This window comes from Symphodus melops (genome assembly GCF_947650265.1).
Source record: "Symphodus melops genome assembly, chromosome: 4".
Lineage (NCBI taxonomy): Eukaryota > Metazoa > Chordata > Actinopteri > Labriformes > Labridae > Symphodus > Symphodus melops.
Genome location: NC_136694.1, coordinates 17,108,911 through 17,125,329, shown reverse-complemented (window position 1 = coordinate 17,125,329; position 16,419 = coordinate 17,108,911). Strand labels below are relative to the sequence as shown.

General features: G+C 39.9%; 1 protein-coding gene across 2 annotated transcripts in view; it reads right to left on the bottom strand.

Annotated features, from left to right (window-relative positions):
- The window catches only part of dip2bb (disco-interacting protein 2 homolog Bb), a 37,065-nt gene that overhangs the window by 12,903 nt on the left and 7,743 nt on the right, over nt 1-16,419 (bottom strand). For both annotated transcript variants that reach the window (XM_079340551.1, XM_079340552.1), the window contains exons 2-18: nt 11,810-11,881; nt 10,991-11,143; nt 7,821-7,946; nt 7,385-7,729; nt 6,501-6,647; nt 5,731-5,850; nt 5,114-5,311; nt 4,799-4,890; nt 2,896-3,006; nt 2,686-2,809; nt 2,297-2,406; nt 2,049-2,151; nt 1,887-1,951; nt 1,382-1,475; nt 1,180-1,299; nt 980-1,094; nt 503-642 (exon numbers count right to left, since the gene is read on the bottom strand). In XM_079340551.1, the coding sequence (XP_079196677.1) occupies nt 503-642; nt 980-1,094; nt 1,180-1,299; nt 1,382-1,475; nt 1,887-1,951; nt 2,049-2,151; nt 2,297-2,406; nt 2,686-2,809; nt 2,896-3,006; nt 4,799-4,890; nt 5,114-5,311; nt 5,731-5,850; nt 6,501-6,647; nt 7,385-7,729; nt 7,821-7,946; nt 10,991-11,143; nt 11,810-11,881 (2,235 nt within the window). The remainder of the gene's footprint in view (nt 1-502; nt 643-979; nt 1,095-1,179; nt 1,300-1,381; nt 1,476-1,886; nt 1,952-2,048; nt 2,152-2,296; nt 2,407-2,685; nt 2,810-2,895; nt 3,007-4,798; nt 4,891-5,113; nt 5,312-5,730; nt 5,851-6,500; nt 6,648-7,384; nt 7,730-7,820; nt 7,947-10,990; nt 11,144-11,809; nt 11,882-16,419) is intronic.

The window sequence follows — 16,419 nt, the reverse complement described above, 5'->3', positions numbered from 1 at the left end:
CACCAACACACTTTACATACTGTTTGTAGAACCCCCCCCCTTTTTTTTTTTGCAACATCTGTCCCCAGGAAGCTTTTGACAAATTAAAGATAGAAGAAATACAAACCAGGTATGGATTAGCTTTAAAAATACAGTAGAAATAAAATACCCTTATATCCGGGGCATTATTCGCGAAAAGACCTTGTTTCTTTGAAAACACAAATATAATGTTGCTGATAATACATAGCCTACGTGCTAAGGTAGTTGACAGATTCTTCTTGTTGTTGTGTTTTGGTGTTTGCAGGAAGAGAGGTGGTGGTAACACACCAACATGTTTCAAATCCTTATGTTTTCCTAATGGGCTTCTCTTTCTGAAAACATTATATAGGTCATGAGAGATTTTTTTTTTTTTTTGCACCCGACACTCAAATGTTGTATGTCAAGACTTTCCCCACAAGCACCTATCTGTCATTTGTCTTCATGCTTTCCTCTTGACTCATCCGTCATTCAATTCTTTGCTCACCTCCAGGCATGACATGGCCCACATCCTGTACAGTCAGGGCGGAGTTCTTGTCTTCAGTGTTGACTCTGATGACTCCGTGACTTAGGCCGCCCATCGAGAGGATGGCTCGGGCGGGGAGGGGTGCGCCAGGAACTCCCGGCCTACACAGGAGAGGGATTCGATCAAACATGGACACCTTAGCTCATCCCATCTGTTCTTACAGTTAACCATCTGCCCACTCACACGTATACACAGTCACATTCAGAAAATGCAGCCTAAATCTACATCCCATCTCTGCTAGTAACAACCAGTAACAACGAAAGTAAGCCTGGAGTGAGGTACTGTGTTGTGTTGTAATCTTTATGAGCTTTTGTTTATTATTGTTTATTATTTAGCACTAAATATAATGTAGTACTTGATACTTTGAGGAGAGATTGTTTTATTTTGGTTTCTTTTCATTTTGTATGATATCTATAAAAGGAATGATCAGTGACATACCTGCGTAGAGCGACTGTCATGGCTTCAGGTGACGTGGCACAGGGACAGATAACTTCTGGTTTTAGCCCGTGTGACTGAAACACGTTCAGGAAGGCATCACATGAAGACACCGACCCTGGAGGGTAAGAGATTTTATTTCAACTATTACATCTACATTGTACAGCCAGCTTATAAAGCTAGGGGGGTTATAGAGTACCCACAGGGGTTAGCACCATCAGCAACAATCAGCATCCGTAGTGAAGCCAGACTGGTGTCTCTCTGATCCCGATGAGCCATCATGGCCCAGTGTAGATCACGACACTTCACCAAACCTACACGAGCTGCAGGAGAAAAAAAAACATCATGTCATGTTTGGCATTCAAATCTTCTGTGTGACAAGTTGACAAGAGTGCGTAAATGTACCTTTGTTTATGTGGACTCTCTGAACCCAGGAGAGAGGACAGGCCTTCATCACAGCATAAGGAACACTGATAGTGTGTATCCTGTTCATCACAGCCTGGAAAGGGAAGAAACCCTGATAAAGTTTCTGATACAAGATATAACAGATAACAGATAATACCTCTTTTTCCATCACAACAAAAACCCCCACATTTGTATATTTGGACAGATAATGTTAAAAGATTGTACCGTACATCCAACAGTCCTGAGGGATGAAAGGTCATTTAGTTTTATGACCAACTATAATAACTGCTTTAAGTCACAACTCCTCTGTCTTTTATTGAATCCATTTAGATAATTGATCAGTTAACCAGAAACTTCATGAGAACATGTTTTCTTATTTGTGTTATTGTCTTTTTGGTGCAAATAAACAAATCAACATACTCAACAATCAACTTTAATGTCATACACTTAAACAAATTTCATCTCATGTGCAAATACATCCCTGCATACATCCAAATACACTTACTGTGAGGACTCCATGCCAGAGGCCCATATCCTTTTTAAAGTCCAGAACATTCACTAAAGTCTCACCTTGAAGAGAAGAGAGACAGAAGTGAGTTCAGTTTGAACAGCACAGATGAAGACGCCTACAGAGGATGGGTGATCACACTGCCATGTGTTTACTCACCCTCACAGTAGTTGCAGGCCTGGGTCAGAGCTTGGCAGTGGGTCAACATGGCTACTTTAGACACAGCCACGCCCACCACTGTGCCCTCTTTACTTGCTTTGTACTACACACAGAGAAAACAAGGGGCCAAAATATATGTGAACCACAACAAACATTTCTTTCCTTATCAAAATAATTTATCGTTGTAATTCTGACAAACAGATTAATCTCCTGAAAAATGAGTTGCCAGCAGATAAGGAGAAGGTTACCTCTATGTAAGCAGGGTCTGTGTTGGCGGTGGGGATGTGCGGCTGCCAGTCTTTGGAAGGCTTGGTCAGGTACTTTGAGTCTGTCACCACCCATTTCATTCGAGGCCAGCCTATCAGAGAGAGGCATCATTGACAAGTATAAAAAATAAAGGGGGCTTAAATTAAACTGACATGTTAAAATTAAACATTTCTATACACAAATGTTGAGGAGTTATAACCTGAATCCATAGTCTCTTCTTCATTTAAAAATAATACACTGGGATTTGAAATTACTCTATTTTCTTCACTCTAGCACTATTTTTAGAAAAAACTCAGTATTGTTGTTGGTCAAGGTCAGCAGAAAGTTTAGGTATGAATACAAATCAATACTTTCAGAAAAGCTCACAAACCTTTAAACTGCAGTATTTCTCCCGTGGGTGTCTTTGGTAAACCCTTCAGACAGATCTCGCTGGTCAGAGCAAGACCGACACCACAGCTACCAAGCAGAAAACCCACCTGACTCATACCGGCATCCTAAAAAGACACAAACAAACATATTCATAGCTCAGAAACCCCCACAAAGCTATATATTCTTGAGAAATACTCATCCGTTTGCTTACCTTGCGAGACAGTGGTACTTCTATAGGTACAGGAATCACTTCAGCCAGGAGGCAGCCATAGAAAGCCACCCAGAACATCCCAGGGTCACTGTTAGGGTAAACCAGCGCTACCTACCAACACATTAAGGACGCTCTTTAGGATTTGATAAAAAAAAAAAAAAAAAGTGGTTGGTAAAATGTACAATTTTTAGTTTCATGAAAACACCGGTCCACTTCTTCTCAGATTCGCTTACATACTGTGTGTGCAGATACGAATACTGATTCTAGTATTTATTTAGATCATGATAAAAAAAGTGGTATTATTGTGGTTTTTGGTATTATGTGTAAGGTTACACAAAGCAGTGCATTTGTTATTGAAAAATAAATATCAAAAAAGAAAATAAAAAAAAAATGTATGTGCTGGGTGCACATACGAACAGGTAGCAGCCACAACTGTCAGGTTTAAATTAGGTTCAAATTATATTTCTGAAACTGCAATAATTGATTTTTTTTCCTCAAGAGGAAGTTTTTCCATCATGTCTGAACATCTTGATGTAGGTGATTTGTGGGCACTTGTAGTTTAACCTGAAGGTCTTTTAAGTGAGACAGTGTGAGTTCAGAATGTTTAAAGTGCTTAACGGTCTTTCTTGATTGATGCGGTGGATCGGCGCCATCAGATGGACATTTCATTTTGCAAAGTACGTCAACATCAGACCCTACACTGATAATCGATCTTCTCTGTCCCATCTGTGGGAGTACCAGTCTAGTGGACCTGTGCAGCAGTACCAAACATCCAGGACTGAAGAGCTGATTGTTACATTAACATGCCAACATTTATGGTGACACTGCGAATGTCTTTAGATATATTATATAGTGCATTGCAAGCAGCAACCTCTTGTTAAAATAAGGCCAATGTGGAAGTGCAAAAATAAAGCTTTTCCTCAAGTGTCCACTTGAAGATTGCCAAAAAAACTCAGTAATTCCCATTTGGGTCCTTTTAAAATGCCAATTTTTACAGATAATAATGTTTACAGCCTGTTTTACCATGTTTACAGGACTTTCTCTGACTAGAGCTCATTTATTGAATGAAATGAGTGACTTTATAAGGTCATTCGTTTTTATTAAATGAAGGCTATGAATCTGGCAAATACAGCCATGATAAAGGACGTGAATGATTTGATTGACAGACGGGCGCATTGTACCTGTTTTCCAGGATTCTGGGCTTCAGTTTACCTAAATCCCATTACTAACCTTAAACTGTTGGCTTTGTTCAGGTTGTTTCATCGTTTTGAATATGCTAGCTAGATGATGAGCTGGATGGGCGTGTTTCATCAACCAAAATACTCATTCAGCCCGTCTCAACTCCGCCTCTTTGTCTGCTTCTTGATTGGCTGGAAGTTAGTTAGGGTCAGCATTTCCAATATGGTCATCTTTGGGCCTACAACACCTTTTTAGAAACCAAGGGATGATGTTACAGAGACTACGTCCATGTTCATACAGTCTGTTGTATATTGCCATGTGTTTCAAGTTTCCCATTGGTAGCATGCTTACATGTGCTGCACATGTAAGTGTAACATGTCCATGCAACTGAACACAAAGTACAACCAAGGATGAAAGGAATGTTCCAAGTTCTGTCCGTTTCAATCTATTGGAGTTGCTGACACATACAAAGACAAATAGCAAAACACACACTCTGATGTTGCTGACACAGCTGAAAATGGTGTGATATAAGTGTCTGATTTTAGCCTGTATAACTCAGAGGTAAGTAATGATCAATATCTCCAGGAACGGCTTTGGAATCAGATGTTTTGCAGAAAGGCACGTCATATGGGTGCAAGTTGAAAATGCACAGGTTTTCCTCCACAGGATGACATCACATTATATACAGACTGTTGAGTGTGTATTTGTGTGCCAGCCCTCTTACCCTGTCTCCAGGTTTGAGGATTTGCTCATTCTTGGCGCCTAGCTTGTTCAGGAGTGTGTACGCCAGCTTCACACTGCGACTCCACAGCTTCCCTAACAGACAGAAGGTGGAGGTGGGAGGAGGGTGCAGGACAGTGTAACACAGTGCAAGCATTAGTCTATTATGCAGATAAACTCTTGAACTTTAAGGATGAACAACTCCACAGAAAAAGCTCTAAACACGAAACAACTTTAAGTTACAACTTCCAGCAGGTCTGTTCTACTGCTTCTGAATTGACAGTGTTAATGCACGAATATCAACAGTCTCGTTTCTCACCATACGTCAGTGTGTAGAGTGGTTTGCCTGTGATGTCAAGAGCAGTGAGGGCAGGGCTCTTTCCCTGAGTGGCCCCCCAACGTGCCAGCGCTGCCTGCAGAGCTGGTGGCCAGTTACTGACCACTCCTAAAGGCTCTCCTTTGACAGGGATGATCTGACGGCCCTCAGGCTTTGGTGTGTTGGGGTCTGGAGTGGGCACTGTGAGAGAAAGACAAACACACAACAGAACACTCTCAGGTGTATAACCAAATAATAGTGTTTCTTTTTTGATAACAACTGAAGCACATAAATCACTGCTGGACTGATCTAATACAAATACAAAGCTGTATTGTCATTATACTGGCTGTGTAAGGCATCAATACAATGACATAGCCATGGCACTCCTTGAGATACACAATATATACCCAAGTAAAGTTTTTTTAGTGTTGGTTAGACTAAACAGTGTTGTATGTACGCATTTCATTTAAACATTTTAATGTGCTCAAATCAATTATAAAATGCCAAAGCATGCAAACTCAGTTTCAGCTAGTTCATGTGGCATGGAGGCAAAAGCAAAATAATTCCAATTTTCAGTGTAGTTTTATAGATGGTCTATAAAGCTTCATTTAGCTGCCTACCTTCTACGATCTCCTCAGCGTCGTCAGTGAAGAACTCGCTGAGCGGCGGCCTCTTCGGCCTCTTTAAGGTGTTGAGCAGCTGCTGAATCTTCGTAGACACTCTGCTGCTCACAGGAACTCCTACACGTAGAATGAAGGTGGGGAGAGGCGGTGGCAGGACAAACATATTATCACACTCAACATGCATCGTACATACAGTATCAAAACGCTAAATGCATAAACTTCTGCCAACTTTCTGACATGCTGCTCTCCATCCAGAAACACAAGAGTAGGTATTTGAAGCAAAGTTTATAACCGATTGAGATGTCTTTAGAGAGGGAAAAGCAGCATAGGTAGGTGGAAACAACACGAGGAAAACATAAGTGAGAAGTGGGGTTGACATTGTTGTTGCTGGATTGGGATCACACGTGAGGATTCATTCTGTGTGCGGACATTGTTTTTGTTGCATTTACTCCTTTAATCATACATTATAAACAGAAAGGGAGAATAAGGGAACAACGGCAAACACAGAAGGCTCGGGACATAATAATTGAAGGAGTTTCCTTACTCTGGAAATTACCTCTTCCTATCAGCCAGTCAAATCAAAATGTGTCAGAGAGAGGTCAAGCAGAAAAGAAAGCAGTAAAGTCTGATTAATGAAATGTCATGGTTGGAAGTGGATTCTTTTTTTTTTTTTGTAGAGAGAAAACATCTGTGAATGGAGTCAGCTCCCCACGGAGTCGAACAAATTTCAAGGCTATCAGATCTTTGTATCATGATGTAGTTGTTACCGTCTGCAGTCTCCATCATGCTTGAGCGGCTCTGCCCCCGGCTCATCCCTCGGACCGCCACATTGGACGGCAGGTCCACCCGTGGACCCCGGGATGAAGGGCCGATAGTTGTAACATCTGGAGGCGGGGCGTGGTTCTCTGAGGGAGCTGCAGCAAGATAAAGGGATGACAGTCTGAACACACTGATGCTTTAAACAGCTTAGTAAATACAATGTCAGCACAGCATATAAACAGACCTTTAAGACCTACGAGAGTGGGTAAAACATTTAAAAATGTATTTCAAATAAAAAAGTATTATTCAGTGGATTTACGTATCCCGTTTCATCCTTCAGTTTGATGGCTTGTGTTTCTTTTGTTAACTCTGTTTTTATTTTCCAATTTCCTGAAACTTTAAGAGAATTTATATCATTATGTATCTATTTTAAACCATGATTAAGCACCACAGAATTATAAAGTCAATTAATTAATGGTTTATCAATCACAATGTGCACATGTCAGCACATTTGATGCTTGTATTGATATATTTGTCAACCACAACAACCTCTGGTGAATTAGACTGACCTAAACAAAAAAACATGTGTCAAAGAAAATGACCGACAGCTCCACCAGTTAGGTTGAGAGGATGAAGCTAAAGGTCTATGTTTTTTTTGAGTAAAATAGAACTTAAGTGACGTTTTTTATTATCTCAAACCTTGTAGCTCCACATCTCAACAGTTTGAACACGTTTTAAGAAGCTTTAATACAAGCTTTCTAAGAGAAGTTAGTCACGCTGGAAAATGAAATAACACTTAAGAACTTCTCATATGTTCTTATAAATAACAACTGTTAGTAGTGTCCATTATGTACTTAAAAAAAGTCTGTTAAAAATCATTGGAGTGGCTCACCAATACGACTGTTAGCCATCATGTCAGTCACAGCTGCAGTGCGCGGCTGTTCGTGTGGTTTGTACTGAGGCTGGGGCTGTGGCTGATGGTGAGGCTGAAACATAGGCTGGTACTGAGGTTTGTACTGTGGCTGGGGCTGGGCCTGGGCCTGGCTCTTATGCTGTGGCTTGGCCTCCCTCTCATGGGATAGAGTGGAGGAGGCTGAGGAAGAGGTGGAGGAGCCCTGCACGGTGCGGTTGATCCAAGCGTCTGGACTTTGTAGGTTAGGATGGACCACAGGGGGAGGAGCAACCACAGATGACTGCCGGCGTACCGCGGAGTCATCTTCAGAACCTGATGAGGAGTCTGAATAACAGAGAAAAAGGAGGATTTAGCCATGTCTTTTCTAATTTACTGTGTAAGTTTACAACAGAGTAGGAGGATTGAGTTTCTTTACCTGGTGGTGTGCGGGTTTCAATGGGAGACTGAACATAGGTGGAGCGTCGCTTGGTAGGCATGGGGAGGGCCATCTTCTCCTCCTTATGCTTAGCCAGAGCGGCCTGTACTGCTTCAGTGTGAATATCTGGATAAACAGAAAAAGACACATTTTGAGTTAAGCCTGGCAGCTTTGGATCTGATTCAAACAGAGCAAGCAATAATACTCATATCACAACTCATTTCTTTGTGTGTGTCTTTATACAGGTATAGTTTTTATTCTTTTTCCTTCTTATATTCCCTCTCTCTCTCTCTCTCTCTCTCTCCCTCTCCCTCTCTCTCTCTCTCTCTCTCTCTCTCTCTATATATATATATTAAACAGAGGTTCCTATTGCGTTACTGTTTTACAAATGTGGTAAGAGGTGTTAAGAGAAATGCAGCGAGGTCAACTATCAGTAAATGTTCTTTTTAAAATCAAGAAAAAACATATCTGGTGTGCCTTTACACAGAGTATGTTTACTTTTAAAGGCTTGGAAGATTAAATTAGCAGAAAATACACAAAACAAAGAAATACATGAACATGCTCCTCAAAAAAATTAAACAATGAAATGTTTAACGTTGCAGGTTGCACGTGTATGATGGATGAGTAATCACTTTAAAGGACAAATCTCTTCTCCATTAATTACAAGTTTGCTATCTGCTTCATTTGTGTGACTCGTTCTTAATAGCAGCTCTTTATATTTTGTCTCTGTGAGGCTTTTAAGCATAGAAGGAAGAAGTCAGGAGAGAATCAAAACAAAATGACGGTGTATTCCCACTGACACAGGAATCTATGACGGAAGGAGCTAGCCGAGCTGTGTGTTAGCCCACACAGTTGCCTACACACATGCACATGGTAATGCATGCAGAGACACTTTTGCTTGATGACACCCACAAACACAACTCAAAGGACCACAATAACAGCCACACATTCAGACCCACAAAGGAAAACATGAGCAACATGAAAAGACTCGCTGACAAATCACATCTATAAAGTCAGGGGACACGATTACCGTTCAAACATTAACACGTTTATTAAAATCATCAGCGCGGCTCATTACACAGCAGTGAGCAGATGCAACAGCAGCAGCAGTGGGGACTGTTATTACATAACTGACATTTTGTTGAACAGACTGCTTACAGCTAAATTATCTTTTCTCATAGTGTGCCAACGTCCACCCTCACACAGGAGCATCAGGAGAGGATGACTCCTTACACATGTCTGGGAGGATGAGGTCTGTCTCTGTGGTGATAAGCACGCTAGGGTGTGTGCAGGTAAGTGGCGTGATTTGCACCAGTTTAAATTAGCATTGATGTGTAAGGACAGCTAAAGACTTTAATACATTATAATCCTTCATACACACCACTTGGTTTAGCATTAGAAATCTGAAGCGGAGGAATAATTTACAAAGAACTCTGTACATGTGTTACCTAAAGAGACAGCAGCCCCATAACAAAACAGTCTTCACTTGTGTTCTGGTGAAAGCTTTACACACAACGCTGTTAAAAGGAAGTAAGGATTACAGGAAGCAAGAGGAGATTGACATTAAGGTTGCTCTCTACAGCCCATTCAACGATGATAATCACTGAAATTGCTATTGGTCTCAGTGCTCGTTTTCTGTTTAGTCAGTTATTTGTCAATACTCATTTTTTTGCTCTAGGGATGTTGCTGTCTGTTGTCACTCATGACTAAAATATCTCTTCAACTATTGGATGAATTGCCATTTGAATTCATACAAATACTTATGAATTAAAGAAGAAGAACATTATAGTTTACTGGTGATCCATGGCTCTAGTGCCTTCATCAGCGACAACTCATCGTATTCTTCAGTTTATGACAAACGAGCTGCGACTGTAAAGACATCAGTCTGACTTTTTGTTTAGAGCTTATAAGCACGTTAGCATGCTAAAACACTTCACCTACAGTCTGTGAGCTAAGCAAGTCTTTCAAACGAGGTAAACATTTTTATATATAACATGTGCCGTTAGCATTGTCAGTGTTAGCATTTTTTAGGGTTAGCACAGTGTTTAGTGTTGTTGCCCTTCTGTGGTAAATTTAGCTATTGGTTGTTTAGCTCACTATTCACTTCCTGGCATTTTACTTTAGTGTTTGATTTGTTTAGTAGTCAGTTTGTTTGATAAGAAGTAAGACAATGTGTGTCTGAAATAAAATCTCATCATCCTGCTAAGACTGACATACAGTACGGTACCCATTCATGGAATTTAGAAACATATCAAAGAAGAGGAAGAAATATCAGACAGTTGCCTTCGTGCTCTCTTTGCGTACATCCTGACTAAAAAGTAGCTACATCCTTAAGTATGTTTAACAGAATGAAATAGGTTGCACACATCATTATGTGGAAGAATACACAACTCATTTTCTGCACTTCTTTGTTAAAGACATTTAAGTGCTACTTTGCCTCAGTCAATTTCATGTGCATTCATTTCCTTTGTATTTATCAATCTCAATTTTGCTTTGACTCTATTTTTACTGCTCTAATCCTCTCTGTGTTGAATCCTCCTCCCCAACCTCCTTCTGAATCCTTCAATCTGATGAAAATACTCTGTTTCCAGACAGATTTTCTATGATAAAGATGTGCATTCTAGCAAACTCCAGCCTAAAACACTGACTTTAGATGAGTCAGCTTGATATTTAGCTTACTGGAGGGTGAGGGTGTTTCATATGAGATGCAAGAATTTTGAAAAGACATTCAGAAAGAGACAGTCTTACTCCCCCTGCACATGCTCTGCACTTTTCTTCCTCTTCTCGACTGCTCTGTTTTCTTTCTTTTGTAATTTTGACTGTATCAAGTTTTTCCCTCCACATCACTGTTCCCCCTGTTCTCCTCACACATAGCCAGTCAGTGACATCACTCTGCTTTCACAGAGCAGGGGTCCTCACTGAGGGGCTCCCCAGCTGCAGGACTGCACAGCCGTCTGTTTCAGCCCCCCACAAAACATACATAAAAAACTAAAACTAACTAACATAAAAACTAACTTTTAATGAATTGGTCCTTTTGACACAGCTTAGTGTTGGAAACTCATGTAAGTTAATGAATGAGGTGCAGAGACCTAAAATTAAAATGAGTCATGAGTGCATCAAAGGTGAGTGTAATATCTTTCCCTGATATTGTTTTTCTTTGGAGTTCTTACCTGATCTGTAGCGGTCATCCCTGGTTCCTCCACCCCGATGTGTCCTGCGGGAGCGGCGTTCCCGATAACGGGATGAGTTGGAGGGGGGAGGGGCGTGGCTGGAGGAGGAACTGGGAGCGGGAGGCAGAACATCATTCTGACGAGGCGGCTCCACTGTCAAACACAACAAACGTGTATTCATACCTTGAATTTTAAAAATCCAAGTCGTGTTTATTATCTTCTTAACTTCTTAGGAATAAAATAAAAAAGTTCATAATTTTCAAAGAAAATATGAAGGTTGACTATTATGATAAATATTACTATGCAAATAAATAAATTCATATTTACAGGCTCACATGTACCCTCCTTTCAGCTAAGAGTAAGATCAACAAAAAACAACAGCTATTGTGGAAAAGTGAAATTCTTTCCAATAACAGTAACAGGAAAAATGTTCATACCATCAAAATGTTTTAAATAAGTTATAGCTAACAATTCACAATCTGTTTTCCATCGTCAGTGGGACAAATGGAGATTAGGAAAAAGATGGTGCCACTAGGAGGCAGTGTTAGTTATTTTCAAGCAAGTTGAATCTACAGAAAACAGCACTTTTTTTTTTAGATAGTTATGCTACAATGCAGTTATGTTATCAACATTTTGTGAAATAAACCACAATACAAGATGTGGAGGAAATGTATAAAACAACTGTGAAAGTGAAAGAAAAGAGGACACACGGTAAAACAGAAAAAAGTCTATCAAAATCATATTTTCATAAAATGAGGATGTTCTGAATCGGGGGATATGCACTTGTGTTTGGGAATAAAATACATTATGGATTATTACCTGGAGTATGGATGATGTAAGGAGCCAGAAGTTTGATCCTTTTCTTCTCATAGCCCTTCTGTGTAATATCACCTGGGAGAGATAAAGGAATGAGGGATGTCAATCAAAATCCAAGTATGATAAAGGATAACATCATTTCAGCTTCAAATAAGTAATTAAAAAGCAAACATTTTCGAAAAGTGGCTAAACACCCACTCTTTTTCAAAAGACTTATGTTTAGCTTTTGTGACTTTATATGAAGAGAGAGGGACTAGATTGGGAAATGGGGGACAGGCACCATGGATTGGACTCGAACCCGGGCTGCCTACTTGGAAAACTACCAACTTCTGCACACGGGCAGCCTCTTACCCCTAGGCCATTTTGCACCCCACCTAAATGATTATGATGTTTTGCTCAAAATAGACAAAGTAACAAGACTCTTATCAACTCTATATTGTTTAAAAATGGATTGAGCATTTTTTTTTCTTGTTTTACAGTATAATGTACATTTATTAACTGCACATCAGGCACATTTTATGTATCAACTATACAGCGCCATCAAAGTTCTGAAAACAGCATAGATCATGAAACTATAAATCCCTTAAAAAGAAAAAAACTTTTTGTGACACAATTCATCAAGTTATCTAATGTCATGCTTTGTTTCTGTCTATTTTTGAAAATATTATTGTCATTTCCTTCTTTTTCTTTTCCTAAATTAAGCATTTCCGAACCACTTTTGTTTGGGGTATTTCCCATTCTTGAAAACACAAAGAATGATGAAATAGCAACAGAGAAGATAGAGGCAAGTATAAAGAGAAGATAGAGACACAGATGGATGCACACAGTAATCTCCAGAGATGGCTGAGGGCGTAGAGGATGTGGCTCAATTCCAGCTTCGAGATGACATGAAGGGGAAAACATAACAGGACTAAATTTGGAAACATAAGGAAGCGTGGGTGAGAGATTTCGGAGATGATTCAGAGAGCAGTGCGGTATGAAACACTGATACATGAAAATGAGAAAGATGAAGAGAGAGAGGGAGGGAAAAGGTAAATTACGGTGCAACCAGAGCACATAGGACACCACTTGCGTCTTGAGTCACAAGTGGTGGAACAGCAAAATGTCCCTTTGAAAACCTCCTCCTATCCACCCCGCCGGCAGCCCATCTGCATCTCCCTCCAACCCACCAGACACAACACAGGCTGACGAAGCTCTCTGATGGCCCTGAAGCAACGCACTGACTTCATTACACAACTTCTCTGTGGGAAAAAGCAGCCTGATTTTCAGACGCATCTTAAAAAATCCATCAGGAAAAACTGCATTTGCTGTTCTAGTTCGTGTATCAAGCTGTGGTGATTCATTTAATAGGTCCCTTTCTAACCTCTGTGTGATTGGCTATCAGTGCAACTCAGGTTTTTCTAATCACACTGACATACAGCGGGACAATAAGAGGGACATTGTAAAGAAAAGAAATACAGAAAAGTAAGGACCTGTTAAAGGTTGTCCAAATATTATACTGATGTTTTGTCTTCTGGTGCCCTTATAAGGCTCCTGAGACTCACAGTTAACAACGCATACATCAACTAACTATCAATCAGAGGATTGCAGACATTTGTAAATAAAAAAAACCCAATTAGGGCAAAAGTTCACTTTCAATCCAAAGTAGGTGTTTGCTGTTCTTTACACATAAAGATGAACACACTCGTGTGTTTATACGTTTTCTACGTCCACTCAGTGTTAATGTCTAAACATGGAAAGCATACTTATACTCTGCGTTGTTACAATAAATTACTGTAAACTAATTAACTTTTTAGACGGCTGTATACTTACATTTACTCTTTATATTCCAAACCAATAAATACGTAAAACCTTCCAGATTACCGTGATAAAGCTCCTTTTAGCGATGCCATTCTTTTTGCCATCTCTCAGCAATACATTCAAACTAAATCACCACCATGTAAGTAATATGAATAGCTATGATTATAAAAACTACAACAAGTCGAAATAAGATTTGTGAGATAAACAATGTTCTTATTCAATGAATTATTCACTGTAATCTGGCTTAAAAGGGTCAACATTTAACAACTGAAAGGTGCAGCAACTTTTGGAACAATGCTTATTTTCCATCCATCAGCTCAACGAAAAAGATTTGCAGCAAATGAAGAAAAAGATTCTGCAGGAAGCAAAACATAGAGCAACCAGAGATTCACGTATAACAATGCTTAGTCCAACAAACGAACCTGTTTGCTGCTTATCCTGGAGAGGCCTGGATAGTCTCTAATGATGAGTGATTATCATTGTTCCTCTGGAACATTTTAAGAACACAATTTTGCAGTGATTTTTTTCTGTTTTGGGGCTCTGTTGTATGTTCATGGTTATTTGCCACATAAAACTGTTGCACGGAGATAAACACAAAGTCTGAATCTGTAATGTTGAATCATTACTCTGATAATGGATTATCATCTGCATACTCAACGCACAAATCCAACGCTACATTTGTGCTGATTATACAGCTACGTTTAAAATTAAACATCTTTGCATATTTGGCAGTTTGATTACAAGCTAACAAACCAGCTGTATTCATCAAACTGCAGTTATACACAATCACCACAGCAGAGAGACAAGTTAACATCTAGCTAGCTAAATTGACAGAGCTCACGTTCAGAGGACATCCCCTGAGAGCTTACTCAAACACAATATCAACTCCGAGCGAGAGCTGTATTTTCTTTTTTTTCCCCCCGAGAAATAAATGGAAGAAAAGCAAACACGTCCATAAGTAATGCATGAACGGTACAGTTGGCCAGGCTCAGTCACATGATTTATTTTTAGCTCATGTGAACAGGCAGTTTCTCTGCAGAAAACACAGAGAGAGAGCAAATGCAGGAGAGGAATGGAGTCCGCTGTGGGGGAGGGGCTGGCGAAGCATTAAATGAAAGTCCAAGTAATCACTCTTCCATCTGGATGATTTGAAACTCATCTGTTTAGGTTTTTTTCATACTTAAATCAATAGGCGCAACCTGAATAGTTAAAAGCCATTTTAAACTATCACATTGCGTATTCCTGTACAAATACATGTATGATTTTCTCTCACATTTCCTCTCTGCATGTAATTCTAGCTAAGTTTTTTACTATATTACCATGTTTACTGCCGTTCAACAAAAACCTTACAGGTGCACTTACATTACACTTTAACATGGTTTTCTAACACTAATATGTGTCCCTAGCCTGTCCACAAACCCATTTTTGATAAAGATCAATGTGTGTTCAAATAGGCTGTTTGGATATGTTTCCTTTGTGACATCACAAAGGGCAGTAACACCTCCCCCAGGCAGCTGACACTCCCACAGCTAGGTGTTTGTTCTGCCCCCTGACTGTAAACAATTGGGCATGGTGCAAGAAAGCCTAAGCCATTCCAGAGGTGTTTACAATGTAAACATTCAAAGATATCTGCTTAAGATGCAGGGCACAGCTCTGCAGAGGTGATGAGTGCTTCACAATTAACCCACTTTCTCACAATGACCCAGTCATATCTGATGAAATGGAGGTGGTGACCATCAGACCATTACATTGACCAGTTCTCTACATAAAGCTGCCAAAGCTCACCTCCTTCATTTCAAAACGTGTTTGTTTTAGTTTTTTCACAACCTGGCAACAGACACATCAAAGCCGAGTCTGCTCATACACTCTCGCCGGGCTTGTATTGTCTGAAATGCAGCAAGACTGCTTTCTCCTTCTACCCCACAGGCTGAATAATAATTAGCTACCGACCTCTATTCTCTTTACCTACTTTTCTTTCCCTCTTCCCCATCTAATATCGCTCTCGCTTGGATCCTCAGGGAAACACTGTTAACACATGTCAAACACCTGCTCACTGAAAAGGATCCCAAACACATCTTTCCATCTGTTATTTCACTGAAAACAGTAAAAGAATAACTTCAAAGGGAGTTTGAAGATACGACAATGGAACGTAGGGCCCGTCTAAAACCACAGGCCTTTTTCTACAAGATCTCTAAATGTTAATAAATCAAGATAATTCAAATGACTTTGGTAGAGCAACAAACTTACATTTGCAGCAGGACACATTGTTCCATTTTTGCATTAGCTGATAGGAACTAAAGTTAGTTGTATATTATTTATGTATACCTGTGGAATGAAATCCCTGCTGAGATCTCCCAGCAGCCTCCTTCTTACCTACACACACTCAAACATTCATAGTAGTCTCACAACAGAAAACAACATCATCCTAAAAATGTTGCCGTCAGCTTCACATGCAGCCGACACATGTGTATTCCAGCTTCCACTCTTTTCCATGCATGTTTCTGTTAAGGGAGGATGATGTCATGATCTCCAGTATTCAGTCTCCCTTCATCTGAGAGAGTTTTAATGAAGGTCTGGAAAAGAAGATTTGTTTGAATATCTTTTCATTCTATTGCTATATCATCAGCGCCCATCACTGTATAACAGGCTGTGCAGCAATAAAGGCCGATGTTCATTTTCAAAAGAGTGGTTTGACAAGTAAAACTTAATACTGTATGTGGCAGCATGAACGTGCGTTTAAAGCATGTTTGTACTTGCAGTGTGGCAGAGCCATCAGCTAAAAGTACACACAAGGAGAACACATGTTTTCCTTG